At 40.0% G+C, this 27,355-nt stretch overlaps 4 protein-coding genes across 12 annotated transcripts; 3 read left to right on the forward strand and 1 right to left on the reverse strand.

Annotated features, from left to right (window-relative positions):
* The first annotated feature begins 616 nt into the window (after positions 1-616).
* Positions 617-5,027, forward strand: LOC135598614 (uncharacterized). Of its 2 annotated transcripts, none has more exons than XM_065092692.1 (2): positions 617-776; positions 4,091-5,027. In XM_065092692.1, the coding sequence occupies exon 2, from the start codon at positions 4,147-4,149 to the stop codon at positions 4,867-4,869; it is 723 nt and encodes a 240-aa protein (XP_064948764.1). In that variant the 5' UTR covers positions 617-776; positions 4,091-4,146; the 3' UTR covers positions 4,870-5,027. The 2 variants fall into 2 exon arrangements, with proteins under 2 accessions (XP_064948764.1, XP_064948763.1); XM_065092691.1 differs by having other exon boundaries at positions 620-776; positions 4,005-5,027.
* A 135-nt stretch (positions 5,028-5,162) lies between these two features.
* Positions 5,163-10,691, forward strand: LOC103989085 (pentatricopeptide repeat-containing protein At2g01860). 4 transcript variants are annotated; one of them, XR_010481615.1, is made up of 3 exons: positions 5,163-6,881; positions 9,454-9,513; positions 10,618-10,691. XR_010481615.1 is itself a non-coding variant. In XM_009407842.3 (2 exons), exon 1 carries the CDS (start codon positions 5,378-5,380, stop codon positions 6,878-6,880), a length of 1,503 nt encoding a protein of 500 aa, XP_009406117.2. In that variant the 5' UTR covers positions 5,163-5,377; the 3' UTR covers position 6,881; positions 8,818-9,165. The 4 variants fall into 4 exon arrangements, 2 of the variants coding, with proteins under 2 accessions (XP_009406117.2, XP_018682811.2); XR_010481616.1 differs by lacking the exon at positions 10,618-10,691 and adding an exon at positions 9,656-9,888; XM_009407842.3 differs by lacking the exons at positions 9,454-9,513; positions 10,618-10,691 and adding an exon at positions 8,818-9,165.
* Positions 10,513-14,261, forward strand: LOC135598613 (probable serine/threonine-protein kinase PIX13). Its single transcript, XM_065092690.1, has 6 exons — positions 10,513-10,740; positions 11,143-11,492; positions 12,661-12,796; positions 12,976-13,118; positions 13,207-13,330; positions 13,461-14,261. Exons 1-6 carry the CDS (start codon positions 10,680-10,682, stop codon positions 13,925-13,927), a joined length of 1,281 nt encoding a protein of 426 aa, XP_064948762.1. The 5' UTR covers positions 10,513-10,679; the 3' UTR covers positions 13,928-14,261.
* Positions 14,262-15,164: 903 nt separating this feature from the next.
* LOC135585772 (protein LAZ1-like) lies at positions 15,165-22,673 on the reverse strand. 5 transcript variants are annotated; one of them, XM_065092694.1, is made up of 9 exons: positions 22,309-22,507; positions 21,835-22,186; positions 21,681-21,737; positions 21,277-21,385; positions 19,467-19,651; positions 19,297-19,385; positions 18,057-18,318; positions 17,028-17,279; positions 15,165-15,957 (listed from the first exon to the last, which is right to left on the reverse strand). In XM_065092694.1, the coding sequence occupies exons 2-9, from the start codon at positions 21,982-21,984 to the stop codon at positions 15,610-15,612; spliced, it is 1,452 nt and encodes a 483-aa protein (XP_064948766.1). In that variant the 5' UTR covers positions 21,985-22,186; positions 22,309-22,507; the 3' UTR covers positions 15,165-15,609. The 5 variants fall into 5 exon arrangements, with proteins under 5 accessions (XP_064948766.1, XP_064948765.1, XP_064948767.1 ...); XM_065092693.1 differs by lacking the exon at positions 22,309-22,507 and adding an exon at positions 22,532-22,673 and having other exon boundaries at positions 15,298-15,957; XM_065092695.1 differs by lacking the exon at positions 22,309-22,507 and adding an exon at positions 22,532-22,672 and having other exon boundaries at positions 15,462-15,957; positions 21,835-22,073.
* Between the last annotated feature and the right edge of the window lie 4,682 nt (positions 22,674-27,355).

Consider the following 27,355-nt stretch of genomic DNA (forward strand, 5'->3'; position numbering starts at 1 on the left):
GGCTTTACTTACGTGAAGCCATGATGATGGCATGTGTAATGTTCATGATGCTCCACGTTCTCTGGCATCGGCCTTTCTTTTCCTGTGATCGTAAATTACCAGGTGGAAATGGCATGATATAAGATTCCAATGATCAGCATGCATCGAGGCATCACCTGCGTACAGCGTAATCATCTTCGTTTTGATCTGCTTTAATCGACTACTTCTGATAGCGTCGCTGGGAACACTGCAAGTTTTTTCTTCCATTACTTTTGTATCAGGATTTAATAATGCCAAGAAATATGATGTGATCAATGTAAACCCAGAAATCGCTTGATGCAAATCCTGGTCTTTAATAATCAGCAACGTGACCTTCGTCCACCCGCTGGGTCACCAAGGTCGGGTGAGCCTGGGACGCACACGTCGGACCCAAGATGCCGGGTCCCAGTCCAGCTAAAAACAAGGGCAAGTCGATTAAGATGTTCCGCGGACTTCTATTACCAACCGCACAGCCACGTTGTTCTCGTCCAATCCACGGATTCGATTGCTTCATGCTACACCTACCACGATACTGCTGCGGCGTAGCAGAACGCACCTTGCAATTTTGCATATAAATATTTCCAACAAGAGCTGGATTAGATAAACAGGACCTTTTTTTTCTTTCCTTGAGGGTCGTCGTCTTCGCGCTTCTCTCCTCCTCGCGGCGATCTCGTGGAGCGAATTCGATCCTTGCTTCGTCTCGGCCAACGTCACCCGAATCGAATTCCAATCGGATCGATCATGTACGGGTCGAGAGGGTAAGATCGCCACAAACCCCAACCCTAGTTCTTCCCCCTTTTGACTTCCTTTCTTGAGGGCTAGGTTACATCTCTAGTTGTTTTGTTTCATCTACGTTTTTTTGTTCTTGTGTTGGTGGTGACGTGAAAAGTTGGTTGCTTGAGCCTGTTACTATTCTTGTGGTGGCCATCTAGGGTTACCGTTCTTCATCTAACGGGCGTGGGGCGCTTTTCGTTGCGTAAAGTCGCTGATCCGGCAGCTCATAGAGTTTTAGTTGGGATGTACAGATGCTTACGAACCGCTCGCGTAAAAGAAATCAGTAGCCAACGGATCTTCTTTTGGAACTTAAGTCCTGGCTACCGACACTAGGAGAACGTTAATTCTTTTATACACTGCTCTTTGGTCGGGGAGAGAGTTGTCTATTAGCTACCTTTTCGAGTTTTCCATAGTCCTCTGTGCAACGTATAAGAAATTCTGTGGTATTTGAACTGCTTATGAAAGAATCTTCTCTACTCTTGCGGTTGTTATCTACTGATAGACTAGCTAAGCTCCAAAGGAATGCTTAGGTGGTGAATTATGTGGCATCTCCTATTGGGCTGAAACCACAATTTTTTGCATCTACTCATAACTCAATAGATGAATAAAGAAAGAAGGAATCTGCGCTAATGCCATTAATTTTTTGTGGGTATGTATGATGCTTTATTTTTCCACATTAGAGTTGATGGTGGATTGTGGTGGGACATATGGCTTGATGGTACTACATCTAGTTCCTTGGATGTAAACGTTTTTGGTCAAGTGTTAAATTACTGATCCTCTGAGGATGAGAAAGATTGAGGAGGAAGGTGTTGACTATCACTCGAGGAGAGTGATAAAGTCTCCATTATTTTCTTAATTTAAGTTCAAATACTCGGTTTATATTTTTGTTGAAAAAATTGGTTATGAATTTTTATATTATTTAATGGTGTTTTTTTTAAATTGAGATGCATGATGTACATTTTAGAATATACAATGTTTTTAAGTTATGTTGAATTTTTATTCATGATTATTAAATTATAATTAATATATTTGATAAAAACAGTTATGTTTTTTTGTTAATAGGTTATTTTTAATATGGATTTAACTATTTTGATGCATGTGAAATATTTTTAATGTTCATGTTTTATCAGATTAAATTTAATTTTTTATCACTGTTAATTTAATTGTTTTATGACACATTATGGAGTTTCATGCTTTTATATAATAAATTAGATTAATTATGTCATATTAAAAAAACAGGATTGCACCTTGTTGGGTCGGAGTTGACTCGAGTTGGGTCTGATGTGCATTGGAGTTGCTAGCCTGGACTTGACCTGATTGGGTCTGATCCAACTTAAGTTGGGTGCGGTCCAACCCAAACTTGAGCCCAAATCGAGCCAGCGTCGAGTTATACCAATGGGTCAAGTTGTGACAAATAATATCATGGTCGACTTAGTAGTGGATGTGGTGAGGGGCTCGAGCAGCCATGGATAGGATGAGGCTAGAGGGCATGTCACAGACCACTAGGTAGGACCTCATATATATTGTGCTATGGCTTAATTTTGAGCTATGTTTGTCAATTTTGAGGACGCCATATTCTTAAGTGGGGGAAATTGGAATAAGTTGGTCTTGTTCCACATTGGAAGTAGGAGAAGATATGAACGAACTTATAAGGGTTATATGAGACTACTGCCATTAACTTGGGTTTAAGGGGTTTGGTCCATGTGGTTCCAGGCCTATCAAATTAAATGGGTCAATTATCCCATTGGGTTGGGTCGTGATTTTTACACACATGTTACATACTCTAAGAAAATGATTATAAGTTTCAGCCTGTAGTTACACCAAACATCATGAGAAAGATGAAACTAACTAAACTTCCTTCAATGTCATCATACACCAATTGTTAGTTGCAAAATGTTAGCTCCACTACATTATAATCCACTCTATTTATATTTGCCAAACTTTCAGAAAATTTTTACAATGCCTTCCTTCCAATGAAAGTCCATTTTGTTCGCTTGATATTACTCTTCCTTTTTCACTTTTATAATTTTCTGTTGTTTTCTACGACCACTGTACCTCTGTGCTGCTGCATTCCCTTTTCTCTTCTGCTACTATCTAATAGCTTGAGATTACTTTATGGGGCTGCACATACCCTTGTTTAGCTCCACTTCAGGTTATTATTTGTAGTACCATTGACTTTGTGTTAGTTTGTAATATTGATATGAGATATGAATCTGAATGAGTTTATACTTGAGGGCCTTATGGAAACATCAATTAGGATAGGTGGATCCATGGATATATGCATAATTGGTGGATGATGGATACATTCAGTGTCTTTATGGAGAGAAAATGTAGGGACCGAGGAAATGATAGACGAAGAAAGACAGAGCAACAGGTCTAGGCAACTTTGGTAATGATTTGGAGGATGAAAGAATTTGGCTATATCTTAGGTTCCATATTTCTGGTTTTCTAAGACATAACAGTGTTGTTATGTGCAGTGCTGTAACTTTTCACTAATTTATATATCCTACTGTGGTGATTCCCTAGTCATTAACATTGTCTTGTATGTTTTGCCTTTGAAAAATTGGTGCATAGCCCTCTTGGAGTTACAAGATTGATGAATTGGAATCAAATTGTGGGTATTGAGACTTCGATTCTCATTCCTTGATCTTCTCTATGATGTAAATATTTTTTTCATGCAACTGGAGAGTGTTGAATGAATCCTGATTCGTATAAGTCAATTTTTTATTATACCTTCATGAGATATCCGAGGAAGACTTGAATTTTATATCCTAAATCGTCTCCTCAAGATCCATTTCTTACCAATGCACCAGCAGAGTCTATATTTCTGTTGTTTGTTTTGTGTTCATTTAACGTGCTTTCTGATTGTCAAGGTGATGATTATTTTCAGTCCTCGTTTTATCTAGGTTAAGAATTGATGTTTTGTGTAAAATCTATTCATGCTCGCAGACTTGTGCTGCATGATTGTTTTGCTTTGTTCTGGATTTTTAACACCCTCACCTTCTTTGCATGATAGTCAATTATTTATCTAAGATTTTACATATAGTTCATGCTACATTTAGGTTGTTGGATTATGCTGTTCTTTTCTTGGTTGGTTGTAAAATATATTTTTCAATAGAATTAATTGTTCAATGTGGGTTGGGTTTCTCTGTGACCTGGGAACTGAGTGTTGGGGGGTGTTATCTACTTCTTCTTGGGATTTACAATTGAAGGGCAATGATGGGAAGCGGGGGGGGTTCGGACGGGTACGAGGGCACAAAGAGGCAACGAATGATGGACTCCAATCCCTACTTCGCAGTGAGCAGCGGGAGTGCTTCAGATGGCTTCGGTGCCGGCTCGAAGAGACCAAGGACGATGGATCCAAATCCCTACTATGCCGGTATTGGTGCCAGCAGCTTCTACCAGCCATACAGCAGCAGCTACAATGGTGGAAGCAGCAGCATCTATAACTTTCCCGTGGTTCGCCTGAGAGGCCTGCCCTTCAACTGTGATGATCTCGATATATGCAAGTTCTTTGGCGGTCTGGACATTGTGGACTGTCTGTTGGTGAACAAGAATGGGCGCTTCTCAGGTGAGGCTTTTGTTGTTTTTCCATCACCCATGCAGGCCGAGTTTGCTCTCCAGAGGGACAGACAGAACATGGGCCGCCGGTACGTTGAAGTCTTCCGGTGCAAGAAGCTAGATTACTACAATGCTATTGCTGTCGAGGTCAATGATGGATCCTTTGAGAATGAATACCGCCATAGCTCACCTCCCTCTCATCCGAAGAGACCAGCCGAGGACAAAGACCAGATGGAGTGCACCGAGGTCCTGAAACTTCGGGGGCTCCCATACTCTGCAACCCAGGCAGATATCGTGGACTTCTTTGGGGAGTTTGATCTGAGTGAAGAGAAAGTGCACATTGTCTGCCGCCCCGACGGCAGGGCAACCGGGGAGGCATATGCTGAGTTCCCATCGGCAGAGATGGCCAAAAAGGCTATGCGCAAGGATAAGATGATGATCGGGTCAAGGTACGTGGAGCTGTTTCCTTCATCCCCTGAGGAGGCAAGGAGAGCCAAATCCAGATCCAGGCAATGATTTGTGTTTAATAGAGGGAAGGTGTAGGTTGCTTCTAGTGCTGCTGCCTCCTTTTTCTTTTTAGTTCTTTGGTTCTGCTAGATATAAACTGATTGTTATTATTGAACCGTGACAAATGTTTGATGGTTTACGATACAATCATGTAGTGATTTTTGTTCTTGCATTAAGATCAAGACATAAGAGGATAAATTAGCTGCTACAAGCTTTCAGTTGAAGAACATACGCGTATTCAATCGTTCTAAATCGACGGTGTTTTATTTAGGGGTTCGGTTGTTGTGCGTTAAGATTGGTCGCAGTTGGCTCGGCGCTTATGCGTTGCGAGGTGGTGTTATGCGCTGAAGACTCCCCAAATACAAAGTGGTGTCGTCTTTTGGTGGCCGGTCGAGTACGTGTTGCCGACAGTTTTGTGTGATCGCCCCGATTGGGTGGGGTTTGTGCCCGATTGATGGTATCACTTGCGCACAAATTGCTCGGAGAAATCCCTCTCTGAGATCCCTCATTGGGTGAGATGGAATGCTTGGTTGCAGCTTCCTCCCGTGTTCGTTCGACAACGCTGGATATCCACGGGCATAAGCTCCGACTGAGCCATGGAATTATCCCTTTCCGTCTTCTTGCTCAGTTCCGTCCGAGCGCATCTCCTTCCCGGCGGAAGCTGCGCGGGACTCCCCGCTACCCACGCCGCGCCAAGCTGCCGCCTGACCCAGGAACCTCCCGGTTGCCATCCGAGATGGTCGATGGCGGTGCTCGGCCACTCGACGACATTCGGGATGGGGACGAGAAACACACGGCGGAATTGTCCGTGGACAATGCGGAGTGGAGCCCCGAAGAGCTTGAGGCAATCTCCGCCCTCTTCGAACGGCCGATGCTGCAGAAGGCCCCGAAGCCCGTGAAAGAGCGGCCGCTGCCGCTCCCCTCGCCTTACGAAATCCGTCCCTCGAGGGTTCCAACGCTAAAGCGTCACGTCCGGTCAGCCTCCCGCTCAGTGCTGGCGCCGCGGTCATCTTTCGCCGATCGGGTGCACAAGAATCCGGAAGCTCTCATCGGCATCGCTAGGGAGATCGCGGCTCTTCCCGCCAACAGCGACGCCTGCGAGGTGCTCGACCGGTGGACTAGGTTCCTTCGGAAGGGCTCTCTTTCGATGACGATTCGAGAACTGGGTCACATGGGCCTCCCCGAGCGAGCCCTGCAGACCCTGTGCTGGGCGCAGAAGCAGCCTTCGCTGTTCCCCGACGATCGAACCCTTGCTTCGACGGTCGAAGTCTTGGCCAGATGCGGTCAGCTGCGAATGGAGTCGGAGATGGGCAAATATCTCAACTCCGCCAGTCGCACCGTGATCGAAGCCATGGCCAGGGGTTTCCTGAGAGCGGGACGCCTGCACCGCGCGCGCAAGATCCTGCTATTCGCCAAGGACAACAAACGAACACTCGACCCGAGCATCTACGCGAAGCTGATCGCGGAGGCTGGCAAGACTCCGGATGGCTACAGGCTCGCGTCGGCAGTGCTGGACGAGCTCGGCGAGAGAGACGACTTTGATCTGGAGCCGCAGGACTGCACAGCCATAATGAAGGTCTGCATCAAGCTTGGGAGGTTCGAAGCCGTGGAGAATCTGTTCAGCTGGTACAAGCAGAGCGGAAGGAATCCCACTGTGGTGATGTACACGACGGTCATACACAGCAGATACTGCGAGAAGAAGCACCGGGAAGCTCTGGCTTTGGTGTGGGAGATGGAGAGCTCAGGCTGCCTCCTGGATCTCCCAGCTTACAGGGTAATGATCCGGCTACTGGTTGCTATGAATGATCTAGCGAGAGCCACTCGGTACTTTTCAAAGTTGAAGGATGCTGGCTTCTCTCCCACCTGCGACATCTACCATGACATGATCAAGGTTTATACAGCTTCAGGGAGGTTGGCTAAGTGCAGGCAGGTGCGTAAAGAAGCAGAGATGACTGGATTGAGGTTGGATGAGAGGACATTGTCTCTGCTTTCGGAGATGGAATCAGATGCTTCTGCATGAGGTTAGAGAATTTCTTGTTGGTTCCTCTCAGTCTTAAGTTGCTTTCATGTTCTCCTCAGATCACAAATTTGAAGATGTTCTCTTCTCAATGTGATTAGGCTAGCCATGTATACTCTAACTTAGCATCTCGTTTATATCATAATTATGATTATATAAATTTAACATTCTAGTACAAACCATGTTCTGCTCGTCAGAACACAGAAAAGAGTGCTAATTGAAGGTCATTCATCCCTCCAAATCCTATTATTTTAGCAAATGTTGCTAACCAGTGAGCTCTTCTGTTCATTTCTCTACAAACATGAGAAATTTATTTATCATTCGCGAAACTTCTCAAGAAAATTTTAAAAAATTCCTGATGCTATTAATAAGAAACTATGGAGGGTTTTCACTTTGTTTAAGATTTTAGAAGTATTTCAGCATAAAATTCAGTCATAAGGTTCTGCATGCCTTTGTGCAGAGCATATACAATCCTTTCTTTGACGATCATGATTTATACAAGGAACTTATCTTGAATGTATATTTGCATCATGCCAAAATGCATTTCCCATTGTTTGATCTTAGTACAAATTTGGATTCTCTATCTTTGCTTCACTTGTTGAATGCCCTGTCCAAGTTGAGTTTGTACCATCTATCTTTTGGCTTCTTCCATCAAAGTGAAATATGACATATCTTTTCCTAAATACTTTCAAATCCTTGCATTAATATGCTGTTCATAATGTAAGACACTGCTTTATACTCTGTGGAGGACGAACTTGTCCTACTTCCATTGAAAGCTTGATCATTTTTGACCTTTCATATCATCCATATGCTATAGCCAATGAGAGATTTCACGATCATACTACTAATTTTTTGTTAATCATATTCCTCCTTGAGCCACTTTTCCAAATTTGTACCGTTCGTAGAGATAATTTCTATTTTTACATCATATTATAGTATCAGGTGGAGGTGAATGCAAATTTCTTTCTGATGGCATGCAAAACTTAATCCAGATAGTCCACTACTGATCACTATGTATTATTCCACAAAAGCAAATGCTAGCATTCAGATCCCAGGTTGGCCCCCCTTGATTACCTCCCTATTTAGTTCAAGGCACCTCATCTCCCCATCAGTGATTGTTGAATATGAATTTTTGACATCACACTTACTGGAAGGACCTTTAATCTCTCTCCTGGCACATCTGATAGATAGAATTACTTGCTTTCTAAGTTCTAAAAGATTATTGACTTTGCTTGTGTAACAATCGCCTTGGTGCATGAAGATCTATGTTCTTTTTTTTTTTTAGGTGGTGGCTTCTGAGCTGTATTTGAACAGAGATTAGCTTGATTCAGTGAAAATCTGGTCATTGGTATTCTGTAACTAAAAAATTAGATCATGTGTAATTAGGCATGATTCTTAGAGTTATTATTAGCTCCCTTTCTAGGTGATGATTGCAACAGGTGACATGCATGAGATGAAGCAATACTTTGAACTATAGCTATTGCAAGAAACATACACACTTATATAGCCTTTAAGACAAGACACCTTGATGTTAGTAGAATTTGATTCAGAGATGCAAGAAAAAGAACATCCAGCCATTCTGGTTGCTGTCAGTTAAATGATTTTGTAGCTATGCTCATCCCAAATAGCAAAAGAAAGATGATTGTGGAAGACATCAACTACATGACATACCAAAGCTACGGCAATTAATTGGTTTTTGACTTCGATGAAGTCATGTTCTACAAAGGTAGACTTGTTGCCATGTGAAGCATATGGATCCATGTATTACAACAGGCTTGAATGCTAATCTATGGAGTATCCATTAAGATGATATTGTCTTCATATTTAGATTCTCTAAAGATAGTTTATTTTTATGACTTATAGAAGGGGGTTTCGTGGTCCATTAAATCTACATGTCCTTCACATTGTTGACCTCATGGGACCATTAAATTGATGAACAGATTGAGACAGATCTACAGGCTGTGCATTTGCATCCTCTATTTTCAACGAAGAAAAAAATTCCATCAATGAAGACTCAATGTTGTGAAGCTGTGGATCCGTAAATTGAAGTCCCTTGTGGAAGATAGTCGAAGAGATCACTGCAGATAGTCAAACCTACACTTAACAGCTAGTATGTTGATATGTCTTGGGATCCTTAATCCTTTTGTCTTAGTTTGAGAGTTTGAAGGCTCACAATGATATCTTGTGCATCTATTATCCTTTCATCTTTGTGATGATCCACTTCTTTAGTTGGTGTCTGATGTAAAACAGGAAAAAAAACAGAAATCAACATCTATTATTTTTCCCAATTTGCAAGCATGAAATTGCTTGGAAGAGATTGCTACAGGGATGATTTAAATTAGACACTCATGGATTATAAAGTATGATGTTATTAAGTTATGTAGCTCTTTTACATGGATCATTGTCATGGATCATTGTTATCACTCGCTCTTCTAGTCATTATATTTTGAAAGAACATGGATGCTTATTTTTTTGCAAAGGCAAAGGCACTAATTTCTTGATTAAGTCGATTGTATGGAATACATTTATTTAAAGTTCGATATTGACTTCTTGTTTGTCCATATCTGTGATGACAGAGAATTGGAGACTAGATGGCAAAGGAACAGTGACAGAGACTACCAAAGGGAGCCCAATAGGTACCATCTACCTAACATTTTTAATTTAATTTGGCAACATCATATGCTTATTACGTATGTGTATATTGGAAATTAACTTTATTATGTGCCTATGATTATGGTGTATCGAAATTTATTATGTATATATGCTTTCCATGAGCAGTCGTTTTGGTGAACTCATCGCAGAAAGGTAGTAAGAAATCATGAATGCGACATTAAGATGCTCTCTGACATTGACGACAATTTTTATAGGCTATTGTAAGCATGCGTTGTAAAACGCACTCTGAGCATAATTTGGACTCATATGTTAGTCTAAATAGTCGATTCATAAGTGTATTGACAGTATTTAATGAGTCATAATTTGAACATGCTTATTTGTATATTGTTAATCCGCCACTGTCAGACCAACTCTTATAACCATAGTCTATGTTGCGACTAACTAAGAAATTAGAGTCTTAACTTTTTCCCTGCATACTAAGCAATTGGAGCCGATACCACATGAAGCAACATGTCTTATACTATTCCAAGTTGAAGGAAATGTACCCAATTATCCATGATATATATAGTAAATCACCTCCATCATCATAGTAGACATCCAAGTAAGTCCATGGAGGCCAGTTTGGATCAGTTTTAATACATTACATTGATTCAAATTTGACATTAACAACTATATTTTATTATTAATTTGATTTTTCCATATATATATATACACACACACACACACATATATATATATATATATATATATATATATATATATATATATATATATATATATATATATATAGACGTGTCAACTTTATGTTGACGTTCAATTTGATGCTAAATGGATGGCACGAGGACAGCAAACTTTGGTCATTAAAATCCATCATATGAATGGCAAGTACATTTGGCGTCAACCAAATGCGCCTCTCTTCTAAGCTGATGGCATTGGAAAAGGCTAAGAGGAATCCGTGGCTGTTTTGCACGCCATTGGTGGCTTAGACTTGTTGACTATTGCGGCGACTGGTCAAACGAAGACTCCAAACTCCGGACAGCTGAGCTAATAAATCATCCGCCTTCGGCTTCCTTCTTCCCCTCTCTCTCTCTCTCTCTCTCCTCACATCGCCCCTCGATCCTTTGCAGCCAAGTCATTGGAGAGGAAGAAACATAGAGAGACGAAGGAAGCGGGGAGGTGAACATAGGGCATGGGGAACTGCATCGGGTCTTCTTCTACAAGATCTCCGAGCCCTGCAGATACCAGTCCAGGTATTATAGCTCAAGATCAAACAGCAAAGATCCCTTCTTTATGCACTTGTATCATCAATCAAGATTGTACCTGTTCTTATCTCGCCAAGATTGCTTGAGGTTTCGATCTTTATGCGTGTTTCGGATAGGGTTTGTAGGCTGGTTTAATCCCATGTCATCAAAATCCCTTATCGCTATCTTCAATTTACTTGCTTTTGATGCAATTGCGATCGATCTTCATTGCCTCTTTCAAGGTCTTCTGCTACGGTTTGAACGATTCCGTGTTCATCGGTCCAAACCGGGGCTCGAGAATTTCTAGTCAAATCTTTTGATTTTGACCAAGCAGATCTCTTTTGATTCCGTCAAAATTTACCCGTCTGCTTCAATTCCCCCAATTTTGTTCCTCGTCCTGTGGAGTTGCAGTACGGTTGGCATCGAAGACGAGCAGCAGCACGGGGACGACCGGGAAGCTGTCAAGCCTCAGCAGCAGCACCTTTGGGCAGTCCACGGGCAGCGGCGTGAGCGTCGACGATGTGTTTCCCGAGGGCCGGATCCTGGAAGCGCCGAACCTTCGCATCTTTACCTTCGCGGAGCTGAGGAGCGCGACGAGGGGGTTCAAGCCGGAGACTGTTCTCGGAGAAGGTGGGTTCGGGCGGGTGTACAAGGGATGGGTGGAGGAGAAGACGCTGAACCCTGCTAAAAGCGGGCTGGGGATCGTGGTCGCCGTGAAGAAGCTGAACCCCGAAAGCATGCAAGGGTTGGAGGAATGGCAGGTGATCTCCCTGTGCTCAACTCTTTTGTGCCTTTCCCTTACGTTTTTTGTTCTCCCCTCTTTCTCTTTCGAGTAGCTGCTCGTTCTCCTCTTTCTAAAGCCATTTCCTTCTCAGGATTTTACATGATAATAGAGATAATAGACTTTAATTTGCTTTCTATGTTTTACCTGATCAATAGATCTCAAGAGTAAAAAAAACCAACCTTGCAATCCTCTCACTGTTACTGAATGTACAGCTCATCAGATTGTTTGTTATTGCTCTGAATCATATAGCTGACATATGAAAAGCACAAGTTTGAGATGCTAATGCTAGTGATTTATAATTAATGCTAAAGCTAACCGAGGGCTCAAAATATTTAAGTTAAAGTTAGGTTTGATATCGTTATCAAACCCTAATTTGACTCAGATCAAATCTTAGTATGGTGCATGTGAGACTCCGGTAATAGTTTCACACAGTGATATCCCGGATCCATCTCACATCAAACATCGATATCCCCTCCCTTTTTTTTCGGATCCATCTCAACATCAATAAGCCTATAGGTAGTTTTAGAGAAATATCTCACATTATACGACAGATTATTAGATGTCTTAATTTAACTACTAAAATATCATCTTTTATGCAAAATAAATAAGCTTTTAGATGTGGTATTTTCTCAATAATTCTTTTATGCTGATGAGATAATTGATCTATTAAGTTGAAACTAATAATAATATATTCGTTAGATCAAAGATTAAGTGTTAGCCTACTTTCCATGTGGAACTAAACTGAAATGTTACACTTTATAAGGGTTTGGGGTTGATAGGTATATTTAGATTTTTAAAACCAAACTAGTTTGGAAGATAAAAATCGAAGTATATTTTTTTTAATTACTTAAAATTAAAATTTAATTATTCAAATATATAAGCTTGCTTGTAGGAATTTTCTTTGGTGATTAATTCTTTTCAAAGGAACGATAAAAGTTCTTCGAATCTGGATTAATTCAAAGGAATTTAAGTTTAAGTTTTTATAATTATACTTTTCGAACCATGTAAATCTTATAATAATAATAATAATAATTCTCTACATTATACTTAATTTCTTTCCCCTGCAAAGAGAAAATGGAGATCATTTGTTGTCATTCTGCTATGTGACCTAATTGGCGCGCACTCGTCGTTGGTTGTGGTTGCAGTCTGAAGTCAATTTCCTGGGGAGGCTGTCACATCCAAACTTAGTGAAGCTAATGGGATATTGCTGGGAGGATAAGGAGCTCCTCCTCGTCTACGAGTACATGTCAAAGGGCAGCTTGGAGAACCACCTCTTCCGAAGTGAGTCCTCCCTACTTGATGCTGTCACCTGTGGCCACCTTTCTTGCACCAATCACTGAGATCAATGGCTCTATCGATCAATGACATGACACTAAAGTGCTCTGCTTTTTCTGTGCACTCACTCCTCTTCGAGGTGGTCTGCTTCCTTTTACTATTCGCTGGGTCTTGTGGCACCGCAGGGGGGGCAGCGTTCGAGCCACTGTCTTGGAGCATACGGCTGAAGATAGCCATCGGAGCAGCTCGAGGCCTCGCCTTCTTGCATTCTTCGGATAAGCAAGTCATCTACCGAGACTTCAAGGCCTCCAACATCCTCCTCGACGCCGTAAGCTTCTGTCATCACTTACACCTCCATGTCTCCTCCCTCGAGGCGCGGTGAGCTAATCCTGCACTGCTCTCTGTCTTGTTCCCAGAACTACATTGCCAAGCTCTCTGACTTCGGCCTGGCGAAGCACGGGCCGACCGGCGGCGACTCGCACGTCACCACCCGAGTCATGGGCACCTACGGCTATGCTGCTCCAGAGTATGTTGCGACAGGTATGTGTCGAGTTGTCCTCTGATCTACCCGTTGTGGATTGACGCGATCATGACTGTGCATTTCTACACATTATGGCCTGCAAAGTGTTTGTCGTCGGTCCTCGGTGAATTGATTTGTTGCGTTGAGCAGGACATCTGTACGTGAAGAGCGACGTGTATGGGTTCGGGGTTGTGCTGCTGGAGATGCTCTCCGGGCAGCGGGCGCTGGACGCCAACCGCCCGAGCGGGCAGCACAACCTGGTGGATTGGGCGAGGCCGATGTTGGCTGACAGGAGGAAGCTGGCGCGGCTGATGGACCCGCGGCTGGAGGGGCAGTACTCCTCAAAGGGGGCGCTCCAGGCGGCTCAGCTCACTCTGAGCTGCCTCGCTGGCGATCCCAAGAGCCGGCCGTCCATGAAAGTGGTGGTGGAGACGCTCGAGCGCATCGAAGCAATAAAGGGGAGGTCAAGGGAGGCGCGCGATGCCTCCTCGCAGCCGGCGGTGGCTCGCAGCCGCGGCCACACTCCGGTGCACGGTCGCTCGCCGCTGCACCCGTGGCACGAGAATGGCGGGCCGGGCATCGCTGTCGCCACTCACCAACCACACCGAGCAAGTTGATGATGATGATGATGATGATGATGCGTGGATGGCAGCACTGCGCTTGTAAAGAGTGGTCACGTTTTTGTATGTTGTAATTTTGATTGTTTGGGGGGCGTTCATCATCAAATCAAAAAGTGTTGTGCTCTCTGACGCATTCATAGTAACGAATATGTGGGATTGTGGAACCAGCGCGCACCGAATTGGTGGTGTTCCTATTCCTTTTGGATGTCCGATGGTTCAACATTTGCTTGTTTAGTCTTGGAAGGTCTCCACACTGTCTCACGTGTAACTATCAATATCTACAGCGATTGCTGGAAGTAGAATTTCAATTTTAATCTATTTTGGAAGTAAAGAGATAAGAAGCACCAGGATTCGATCAAATGATCTTACAATAATAATCTATAATCTGACTAAATGTTTACGCCATCATGCTAAACTTGTATTTTAGATAGATATAAAGTTGTATAAAATGAATGATATTTCAAACTTTCAACCCAAAATACATCATCATTTTCGGTGATGAAATGAGATTTTAAACTCTCAATCCGAGATGAGCTAGTTAGGTAGACAATGTGTTCGGATACACTACCATACTAAACTTGTATATAAAGTTTCATAAAATGATTTGATGTTTCGCACTTTCAACGACACATCTAATTAATATATTCTTAAAATGATTAATAATATATTAATTAACAACTGGCTTAAGAAAAAGGAAATATCTAATTTGTTGGGTTTTGTAGAAAGCTGATGTCTTAATGATATATAGCAGGAAGTTGGTATCTAACAAAATGCCAGATTAGCTAATAGACCGAAGAGAGAATGGATACAGAAGGGGGTGTCATGAAGATGATTCAAACCTAGGAAAGGAATCTAACAGGCACAGTGATGATTCCTTACGTAGATGGTGGAATTTTGGGATCTTTCAACAAGAATAATCATCACTTCGAGTGTTAGTGGAAAGAGTATTATTTCCACTAAATTATCTATTGACTTTCCAAGTTCAGTTGTCATCTGGGCATAAAAAGTTCCAAATTGCTATGACTTGTATAAATCATTGATACTGATGATTCCTGAGAAGCATGATTTAAAAGGCCATGAAAGAAGTGGCTAAAAGGTGAGAAGCCGTAAAGGCAAAAGGGATATTTTGTACCTTTACGACTTTTAGGCCGAATGGAAATACTGCACACCAACCAACTATGACACCCACATTTATATACACATGGAATCTTTTACATGAATATAACAATAACAATAACAATAATAATCATTCACATCAAATGATTTTTATAAATGACAACCAAACAAAAGATTTAGTTCGCTTGATCTTATTGAGAGGATGAAAATGCCGATGAAAAAGCTTCTTTTGTTGGGGTGGGGGGGGGGGGGGGGAGAAGAGATTTGTAATAGAAAAGCAGCTCTCAAATCTTGATGATTTGGCTATTGACGATACATGAAGATAACAAATTTGACGGACAGGTATTGTCAAATACCAATATTTCCTGCTTCATCATAAGTAGAGTATATCCAAGAGTGCAGATGGGCTTTTTACCGCTGCAATGCAAACTGCCTGACTTCTTCCACACAAGGCCAAGAAAAATGCATAGGCTTGCCGCTGAAACCAACATTGTACATCTCTGCAAGCACATAATGATGTCGGTGGCCAAATACACTAGTGCTTTACTGGTAAAAGGATGTCCTCAGTCCCGAGTGATCCACCTGTGTCCATGGATCTCATGCCGGCCATGACCATGATCACTAATCTCTCCCCCGCTTTCTGCGCTTGTATATCCTGATTTCCAACGACGTCTTCTTCCTCTTTTAGAGCCACTGTCGCTAATACTTCCATCCAATAATGGGTCATCAATTCCATGAACTCGCCTAGTGGGAGAAGATGAGCCTATGCAACCATCATCTTTGGTTCTTAGCTTCTTATCATGCTTTCTTATGTTCTGAGATATCTTGTGAAGCTTCTGGTTGAATCGTGTCAAACCCTTCTCCATGGGCTCGACTGCGTGGGTGACCGTAAACTTCAAATCATTCACGATCTGCAAAAGACAACACAAGCTTCATTAAGAAGACCAATTTGTGGTGGTACAATGTTTTCTGCATCAAAAGTAGGACACACTAATATAAGCAGTTAAATTCTCCATCTGTGCCTACACTTTCTAAATATGTATACCTCTTTTCTAGTTAATTCTTGAACCATAGATTCAGGTTATTGTGATGCCAACCAAATTAAAAGGCAACTTTACCTTAATCAAATTTGGTAGTAGCAGCATTAATACCATAATTATGATGCTGTCTTACCTGATCATGTTGTTTCAACTCTAATCAAAGACAAGGATAGCCAAACTATCCTGAGGATTTTTTCTGTGATGAGGATTATTAAAATTTATCTGAAACATGTTTGGATTCACAACTAATCAGGATTCTCCTCACAGGCTAAAAAAGACTTGTCAATACACTTTGTAATCTGATTGATTAACCAATTGACAAGTTACAGTAGTAAATGATATAAAAACAACAGTGTGTAACTTCAGCTCTGACTAAAGAAATCATGTGATTTAATGTATGATGTATGTGATGGCACAGAAATTAGGATTATCAACAATGTTAAAACACAAAGAATCATGTCACTAAAGATGTTTGTGTTTTCCCTCCCAACATGATGGCAGTGGACTACTTAAAATCAATGATGTAAAAACATGGAAATGGGGGCTAAAGTCACACAATTTCCTGTTTCATCAGGCGTGAAAAAGAAAGAGAAACTTGGACAAAAGGAATGGCATAATCAACATTTAAGTAACTACTTGGCAATAAAAAGGGGATATGTAATAAAAAAAAAATCAGTATTATGTTTCATCATTGAAAGCCCACATTTTACTTCGTTATAATGAAAAGATATCGGACGTGTAACGCCCATTACCACCAATTCTCAAGTATAGATGCAGACTACAAGAGGACAATCTACACACTGATGTGTTTGACATAGATTCTCTATTAGTAGATCATAGCACTTGGATAAAAGTTTTCTGAAATGAGTCCAATCTGGAATTGTAAACCTTGACAGGAAAAATGTTGGTGAGATGCAATAGTGAGAGAGAACTACACGTACATATTCTCCTCCGCCAAGAACAACGTCACGAACACTTTCTCTAATAGGTGTTACATTCTTGGCACCAACACCAGGTTGGGGAAGTCTAAGTTTTGTAGGTCGTTCACAGTCCTTGACCTCATCAGGGTCTAAAGGGCAGTCCAAAGATGCATAGTCCCCGAGAACTGATACACCTCCAGCAAAGAAGTCGCCCATTAGCTTGTATGGCTTGGCAGGGAAAACATAGAGATGCACAATGGAAGCAACACACATCTGTGCTGGAAGAACAAAAGCATCTGTTAGAGATTCAGTATTTGATTCAGGCTTCCAAAATATGGATAAAAAAGAAAAATATTTTACAAGTTGATTGTACTGAAATTTCACAGGACTTCATCAGAAAAATAAAGTATGAGTGCAATCATAAAGGTATCTGATTCCTTCAAAGAACAAGACATCTTCAGAAAAGAAAACACAAAACATTCACATAGCAACTTCATGTTTTCATCAACAATCAACTTCTTTCCATTTCTTAAACGACTAATTCAAATAAAAAATAAAAGCACAACTATAACAATTTTCTCTCTAACATACTCAAAAGGGCTAATTACAGATTACCCCTTGTAATTAGCTACCCTTAGCATCCCGATCCCTATACCTTCAAAAGTTACATTGAGATTTCTATAGTTACGAAAGTGAAACATTGAAATCCCCATACAGAGTTAAAAAGATAATTTTATAGAGTTAAAAATCAAGAAAGAGAAAAATTTTGTTGGAGCAATGGGATTAAATGTTTCACTTTTGTAAGTATAAATATCTCAATATAACCTTTGAACCGAGATGTTAAAAGTAGCTAATTACAAGGGACAATATATAATTAGCTTTACCCAAAACAGAAGGCGATTCAATGTCATCGACAATGCACATTATTATATAAGCCCAATGCAATTTCAAGGATATCCACAAAGATTATACTGTTAAATGACAAAAATCTATAATAGCAAAGCCCATATGTTATATGCATATTTAAGTTCAAGGAAATGACAAAATTACCTCTATACAAATAATGAAGTCCTGCATACTTGATTTGAAATGTAAACTTTGAGCTATGGGGCTCTTGAACAAACCCCAACTATAAAGTAGTGCGATTGCCACATCTTGCCACCATGTTAGAAAGACAATTGATTTAAACATCAGGAATTTTGCGAGTGGTTTCATATGTGCTAATTCATCCTTTGTAGCTGCATAAAATTGGACTAAACAGTATAATGCCCATGATTGACTAAAATTGAGAACAACAGCCATGTAAGGGTACCTACATAATCAAGTAAAACCCAAAATTTGTCACGTTGCATCCAAAAAAATGAGACAAGTGGCATGTAACACACATGATGGATTTTGTGACAGTATAAAAACTGTTTTGATTGGTGAAGGCTATAAAAAAATTTCATATTGAGGATCAGGCATTTTCTCATAGTCAAAAAATGCAACATGAAAAATCTACTGTTATTGGTTAAAGGTGCCATCTCAGGATATACTCTTTTAAACACCAAAATGACAAGAAAAAATAACTATTGTTCTACAGTGCTGCTAATATTAGCTTTATGAATCATCCCAGAAATACTGAGAGCCACAGGCATCCATCTCTAAACAAGTTTGCCATTTGGTAGTACCAATTTTAATAAAACAAAGGCCCTTTCAATCTCATTCCTGGCAGAGGTTGTTAGTTTGGAAGTTATCCAAGAAATTCTGATAAAAGAAGTTCAGGATGCCTGAAAGTTTGACATGAATGTAGTTTTCTATCCTCCTAGTTTTCTTAGTTTATATTTCACAAGCCAAGAGCACAAAACCGAAATAAACAATATAAATATGAAATACTTAGTTCTGACAATAAAATTGTTCTGTTATGACTAAACGCATATGCTGTGCATGCTCCTATATGCTTCACATCTGATACCTGCAATAGAAGGCATCAATTAAAATTTTAGAAAAAAAACTCAAAGCAGTCTATGGACAGGAAACACAGTAATAGCTTATTGGGGGAAAATAGCACATAAGGAATATCCTATTTTAAGTTATACAATGCTTAAACTCCAATCAACATTATTAATTAACAACTTTGGTGCATGTGAACTTTAAGTCTATGTCAACCAGATTATGAAGACTAAGCATTTTTAACACAGAGATGCCACTTGATTTTAAAAGAAACGTTACTTCAGTTTTCTCAAACACATAACAGTTAACACTGCACTTGTTTTAATTTTTCACAACATATCAACTCAGTTTCACTTACCCACAACTCCATGTAAACTGTCCATCACAGTATACTCCAAAAGCTTCAAGAAATACAGCTAAAATGGCAGTTGTAGTCTTTATTATCATCTGTACACGAAGGACAACATTAGATTCTATTAATTTGCCCATTATACAGAAAGATCTAACATTCTTCAGGTAAAAGCTCACATATTGCACAATTCCAATCTTGATAATTTGGTAAAACCACTCTCCCAATTTCCATGGCTTCAAAATGTAATTCATTGGAAAAGGATGCTTTATTACTCCCTTCTCAAAAGCGTCCTTTGATAGGGGTGTGTTCGAACTTGCAGCACCCTGTCTCTTCAAAAATTCAATTGTTCTCTCTTCCCCACCTACAGAAGGAGGAGTGCAATCAGAAATTGTACCTAACTCTATCAGGCAAATACAGTACATGCTCATATCAGAACAACTAAACGTCTCTCATCATGCTATTAGGATTAGGCAAGTCCTACATGTTTCCACTATTTCACATATGTAACAACGCTATAGCTACTTGAACTTGAGTGTTAATCTCCACATATAAGCACCCGCTTTGTACTTGCAAATAGTGGTAACCGACTAATATGGCCATCTTAATGCATAAAGCTGCCCACAAAAAAATTTGGTCACCTGAATAACCATGTGACCAGTTGCCAATTGTTCTAGTCATCCACAAAACTGAATCTAGAGATGTACAAACTTATAATTCTTTATCATTTGTTATAAATGATGTTCTCAACATGTGACTCCATAACAAAATTTCTGCCAGTATAGAAAAACTATCCTAAGGCCAATCATATCCTGGTGTGCTAGTATCTCTTGGATAAAACTGAAAACAAGATTTGTACTCATCCAAAATTAGGGCAGCCTCAAAAACCTTGCATACGTTAGTTGAGGATGTCATGAAGATGCATGACAGTACATAGACTGCATACAAGAACAGAAAGTACATCAAAGGTAACACATGGACTCGATCCATGCATATGACTAAAAGCCCCCTATTGTAAAGTATTAGGTGCAAAAGAATGCTGGATGATGGACTAACTGCTTCACAAGATAAAATGCACCAGCATAGACTATGAAAAAACCAGAAAAATTATTGAAACATGGAAACAGAACTACATAGGTTAAAGCTTCAATTTTCAAATTCAATAATTGATTTGGTCTTGAGATCCATCATACATGTATCAACTGCAATATTATGACTCACAAAAGATTCATACATGAAAGAACAACAAAAAAGAATCGAAACCTAATAATAATAGGAGGAATATGTCTACTAGAAGCCAGCTCAGTGCACAAAGCACGTGCTAATGCATGATCTGGGGAGAGTTATTGTACATAGCCTCACCCTTGCAAGAAAAGAAAAGTTTTCCATGAACCTGGACTCTTAGTAAAATTGCATAGGAGGAGCCTTAAAGTGGTGCAAATGTTTGCACTAATATAGAAATCTAAAATAAATGGAACAGATATATGGTTGAAATGACAAACACCACCCTACAACATTAGCAAGCATAATATTTTTTTTCCAGACTATTTGTGAGCTAAACACCACTCTCTAACTTTTGAAAAAAAAAACACCAAGAGAAAAAAAGATCAAAAGTTAGATTACAAGTCATAAGTTGTCAACATGGTTTAAAGATCTCTTAGCAAAGTAATAATTCTTGTTCCATTCAAAGCATGAATACAAAGTGATCAGCAATGTTGCAAAGTAATAGCACTATCACAAAGCATATTGTTGATGCCTTATTAAGAGAACAAATAAGAAACCATCAGGCAACATGGAAAAATGCTACCTTATAGCCACATAAGCCCCAAAAAGTCATTGTGAACATAAGGAAATGGATACAATAGCTACCAAGAAAGAGAACAACCAAAACATAGATTGAAGGAGAAGTCACCCATCAATAATCTTCCTCAGAAAATAAGAATTACAGTCAGATCATCTACTAGGGTTTCCTCTAGGTGAAAGGCATACCCAGGCAAGCCACGAGATATCTTCCAAAGCAATACATAGCAAAGGCCTCATAACAATCACGCAGAATCTCACAATCGACGCTGATGGATGGATTCACCAGTGACACATACTACATTAAGAACAACAAGAGAAATCAGCAGTGTTCCAAATACACACTATTGAAACATCACCATTACGAAAAGGCACCATGTAGAACTCAAAAGAAAACGCCATTTCTTTACTTTTGTGGTTTGTCTTGGTCTGAAATATTAAACCTTATTTCCTAATTGGTTGTATGTAAAGTTGAAAGATACAGATACAAGTCAAAAACTCATATCATTCAGGTAATCGCTAAAATTACCAAGTCAATGGCATAGAATAAGATCACCACATTTCACCTATCTTCCAGTGATAAAAGAACTTACGGATTCAATGGCATAGCAAGGGACCATTAAGATCACACCAACTAGAAACTTCTGCTCCTGCAAGAAGGTAGTCCAAACAACAGTAAGATTACAAGTGAACAAGCACTCCAAGCACATTATTAATCAAACCAAGCAAGAGAAGAACTGGAACCACCTCCGGGTTATTGTATGCAGAAAGGTGTTGAAACAGAAGGAACATGGAAAGGAAGAGTGTGATAAGCATCGAGACACCACCAATGGCCGTGGCCCAAATGGGCAGGGAGTAAGATAAGAGACTCCAGTACAGCTGCTCAGTTATCTTCATCAGGAAGAACGACTTGAGCCCTCACCGATTCGGAGCATAATTCAAGCCAAAATTAGACCAGCAAACACATCTCTTATCCAATCAATGGGCTGCTAGCAAATCCAACGAGTGTTCTCATCAGATTAAAAGAAGACCACATTTGGCGATAAAACCACTCATCAATTCCGACTTCAACCTTCAAGATCACAAGATCGACGCGACTCTGCAGCAAAGGGGTAAAACAAAGATGGGAAACAAAACATGCTAAAGTTTCCGACTACACAATCTAAACCCAAATCCAAGAGAAAGAGAACCAAAAGCAACGATTCTGGCGATGTTGCGAACCCGTGGAACCCTAGATTCGCGTGGCGAACAGCCTCGCGGAAACCAGCAGACGTCACACGGGAATCAAGAATCATAAAATAACAACAGAATCGCTTTGCGGAGCTCGAAATCGAACAGAAAGAACGAAGGAAAGAGGAGATGGCTCAAAGCCGAGAAGGCGATTAGCGTCCGCCTATTTGAGCGATAGGGGGAGTTCGAGTTCGAGTTCGAAATCGTCACTTACGAGAGACGGGCGAGAGAGAGAGAGAGAGAGAGGGGAGGCCAATTGACCGGTTGATGGGAGGCGAACGAACGTTGGACCGCCGACACACAGCGTAAACAAGGCGGTGCGGCCCTCTCGTCGTGATGGATGGTGAGGACCGACCGGATGACAGTTTGTCTTTGGTGATATAATAATTATCTATAGTTAAAATAGAGTTGATAGCAGAGCCGAATTATAATCCGTACCCAAATACACATATATATATATATATATATATAATATATATGTATATATATATAATATATATATATATATGTATATATATACATATAATATATATATGTATATATATATGTGTGTATTTGGGTATATATATATACATATAATATATATATATGTGTGTAGTTAGGTACGGATTATAATTCGGCTCTGCTATCAACTTTATTTTAACTATAGATAATTATTATATCACCAAAGACAAATTGTCATCCGGTCGATCCTCACCATCCATCACGACTAGAGGAACGCGCACACACATATATATATATATATATATATATATATATATATATATATATATATATATATATATATATATATATATATATATATATATATATATATATATATATATATATATATGGTTACGGATTATAATTCGGCTCTGCTTTCAATTCTGTTTTAATGTATATGTATATGTATATATATAAAATAAACATACCACATATGACATTTAAACAGAGCAGTCCCACATCAATGTGACTAACTTCAAAGTGTAGAGCTAATTGTATCATAGTATTAAAAATAGCTTATCAAAGATTAGATAAGGTTTATCTAATCCAACACATATAACTCACATCCGTATCATATCTGATGAAGCTAAAATCCATTATTAGAAATGGTTTGATATGTAAGCTGATAAACCAAGAAAAGAATAATAAATGGGTTCAAGAAATAAATGGCTGAGAGGGAACGAAGTTGCGGAGTGAGCCCATGCAGACAAATTTCTGCAACGCTTTCGTGCCTTTTGCTTCCGAATCGATCATTTTTTTAAAACACTTTTCTTCCTCCGAAGCGTTTCTGCCTCCTTCCGCCGGTCCCTCTCTCTATAAATTTCAAGAGAGCGTGGAGCGCGAAGGAGAGAGAATAGGGGTCGATCGACAGATCTGGAGAGGGAAGGATTCTTCAAGCACACCTCTCACTACATCAACTAGCCGTTCTTCTCTAGATTTATATTTTCCTATTATTCTAGTTCAACTGTACCTCAACCCCTTTATAACTTTTTCATCTATCTCTCCATCAATTCACTCTATGATACTCAATTCACTCTATGATACTCGATAAAATGACACACTCTCGATACTACAAATGATGTCGTTGTCTTCTCCTTGACCAAGTAATATCAAAGTGCATCAACTTGATATGATATATGTTACTAACACTTCACCAATTCTCATACATTTAATACAACCCGATAATACTACTGAGCCTAAACATCACATGATAACATGCTCAAAAAATGATATCTTCAAACTAATCAAATCTTTGATCTTCATGCTACCATAAGCTATCTACTTGACCTACTGAACCTACAAGCATCACGCAAGCCCAAAAATCTCTACTGGTACAATGCTAAGTGTGAGGATTATGATGCCCTACTTCATAATATCACATAGACCTTTGTATCATCTTACATCATATAAAATGTCATCAGGTATAAGTATAAATAAATCATTCAAATTAAATGAAAAGATATAAAACATATCCGGTGGCAAACGATTTCATCAATTATCATGTATTGATTTTACATAAATATTCAATTCAGTTATTAAACCAACGATACCTTAACTTCAAGGTCATACCATGTGCATGCGCCAAGTTGACTCGAAGGTGCCAGGTCGGTTGCCGCTGTTGGGGTGGTAGCAGAATATTCCCCATCATGAGGGATCCCATTGTGTTCTGAAAGAGACCTCAACCTGGTTTGCAACTTGATGCACTACTTCAAATTCTGTTCCGTGTACTCTGTAAGTTAGTTGAAATGGTAAGCAAAGGCCGAAAGGTTAGAGGAGGAAGAGAGAGATGAGCAGCTACACTCACATATCAAAAATGCCTGAATCTGGATCTGATCGATTCCAAACAACATCCCAATACCTGCATCACCAGTGGGTGATAAGATCGATATGTGTTTGAGGGATCAAAACAGATTAATTGCAGGTATATATTAGCATACCCTCTACCGTCTTCTCTGTTCTTAACTTCCAGGAGATTACCAACTCCATGGTGTTTAACTCCCGTAATGGAACCTCGGGGCTTCGACAACGTGAGTTGGACGATGCCATTGTCCATCACAACCTGCAAATCCACTTCCGTCAATACACATCGCTCATCAGACTACTACTGGTATTACTGCATACCATTTAAAGAAAGAAAAAGGATAGATTACATGTTGGCCTTCGACGTGCACCATCACAGCGGCGGCCACGGCCGGATGCGGGTCGCTGCCTGAACAAGCGAAGCTGGTAAGGATATCACTGCATGCAGTGATGACGGATTAAGAAAGAGGGTATAAGGAAACAGCTGATGCAAGTATGGTGTATCTCTGTTAGCTTCTACTCACATGAAGATGATGCCATGCAAGGCCGTGCGAGCGAGAGGCATTTGTGAGCTTGTATTGCCACGAGCTGCTGCTATCTGAGTGAAGACTCCAACGGGCATTGCATAGGTAGCAGCACCGAGTTGGTTGGGTTTGTTTCGGCTCTCGGTCGAAGCATTATGTGCGTCCTGCAAAGATGAAGACGGAGGTGGGTGCTATATGAATCACGTAGCTTTCGTGTGACAATTCGGCGCACTTATCATATAATGCAACAGATGAATCAATTTTCTAACCAGTATGTTATAACATCCCAATTTTCTCTCTTTCGATTTGATCTTTGTCACCTTTTTTTATTTTTATATACCATACTACTTCCAATATGTTTTAGAAAAACTTTCTTTTATTATATTAGTGTCAACTTTGATCTTTCCCTCGATGATGTGGTGGAGCTGATTTGACCTAAGCCGTCTTTTTCTAACAATATGATACTTGAAAACTTTAACTTAAGGAAGAAGTCGGAATCCGATTGGTTGTAAATAAGTATCGTATTGATATCAATATATCAATTGCCTAACAATTCTTATGCTCTGGATGGATGCATCGGAAGATATATTAGGCAGGATATTTATGGCTTAGGCAGTATCATATATGAGTAAATTCTTTGATCAAATAAACTGCATCAAATGCTTTAATACTTTCGATCTGATTCGAGATATCATTCACAGTAAAAATGCTTTGTCTGATTATGGCATATCGAATGCTTTTAATTCTTATTTCTTTTAGTTCTTATTTCCTAACGTGTAGGTAGATGATTTGTCTAAGATGCATCGAGCATTTTGATGCTGTTGCGTTGGGGGATGTATACTATGATACATCGAGCATTTTGATGCTTTTGTGTTGGGGGATGTATACTATGATACATCGAGCATTTTGATGCTTTTGTGTTGGGGGGATGTATCTTAGGGAGATGCTTTGCTCAGTGAGAGTGCATGAAGCACCTTGATATTTATGTTCTAGGCAATTACACTACATGCAAGGGGATGTTTTGCTCATTCAAGGTGCATTAGACGCTTTAATATTTATGTCCTGGAGAACACATCATGCATCGATCAATATTTTTCTTTCCAAAGAGAGTGGGTTGGGCATTTTTTGTCTCACGAGAGTAGTTTTCTATTTTCCCATATAAGATTAGATTGAGCTTTTTTTTTCCAACAAAAATGGGCCATACACCCATTGGAGTAGGTTAAAGAATTAAGCAAACAAGGATGGGGGCCTATAACTTCATCAGCTTCATGTCGAACATTTTCATGCAGCCGCAAGTAATGGCTCGTATATGACTTTTGATGAACTAAAGTTCAAACTTTTTTTTTTGCTACCTATCCCAATGGATGGATGATATGGGGGAAGATAGGAGTACCATTTCCGTCACCCATCGTCATCTACGTTAACTTCAAGTAAATCATCAACTGCATCGTATTTGACTCCCCTAACGAAACCTCTAGGCTTCGACAACGTGAGCTGGACGATGCCATCGTCCGTCACAACCTACAAATCCACTTCCGACGTACTCAAGAAAGTAAACAAAAGAATAGATTGCACGTTGACCTTCGACGTGCACCGTCACACTGGCATGCAGGTCGCCTGAGGATGTGCTGCATCGTCTGCGCTTGTGCTTTACAAGAAGAAGATGCCAAGCACGGCACCGCGAGCAAGAGGCATTTGTGTGCTTAGATTGCCACGAGCTGCTGCTATCTGCGTGAAGACTCTTCTTCCCTCGGGCTTTGCATAGGAAGCAGCACCGAGTTGGTTGTGTTTGCTTTGTCTCTCGGTTAAGTATTTAACAGTATTATGGGCGTCATACAAAGATGAAGATGGAGCTGCGTCATCAACCTCGTAGCTTTCGGGTGACAGTTGGGCACACGTATTGTATACTGCGACCGACGATCAATATTATAACAGCCCAATTCTCTCTCTCTCTCTCTCTCTCTCTCTGTCTTTTCTTCCTTCTCTACTTAACTACTGTAAATATCAATTTTGATCTAATTCATTTTTATGAATATTATTGCGTTTGAAGTTGGATAAGAATTATAAACGTTATATCATTTGCTCCTGTTTATGCTTCGAGTTAAGGATTTCCCAATGTCTATGTGCAATGTTCATTTTGGAAACTCGATGGCACCAAATGTCTTTGTTTAAGATAGATGCATCAGAGGTGTTGTTTGCTCAGGGTATATAAGATACATTGATGCTTA

Source organism: Musa acuminata, chromosome BXJ2-1 (assembly GCF_036884655.1).
Source record: "Musa acuminata AAA Group cultivar baxijiao chromosome BXJ2-1, Cavendish_Baxijiao_AAA, whole genome shotgun sequence".
Lineage (NCBI taxonomy): Eukaryota > Viridiplantae > Streptophyta > Magnoliopsida > Zingiberales > Musaceae > Musa > Musa acuminata.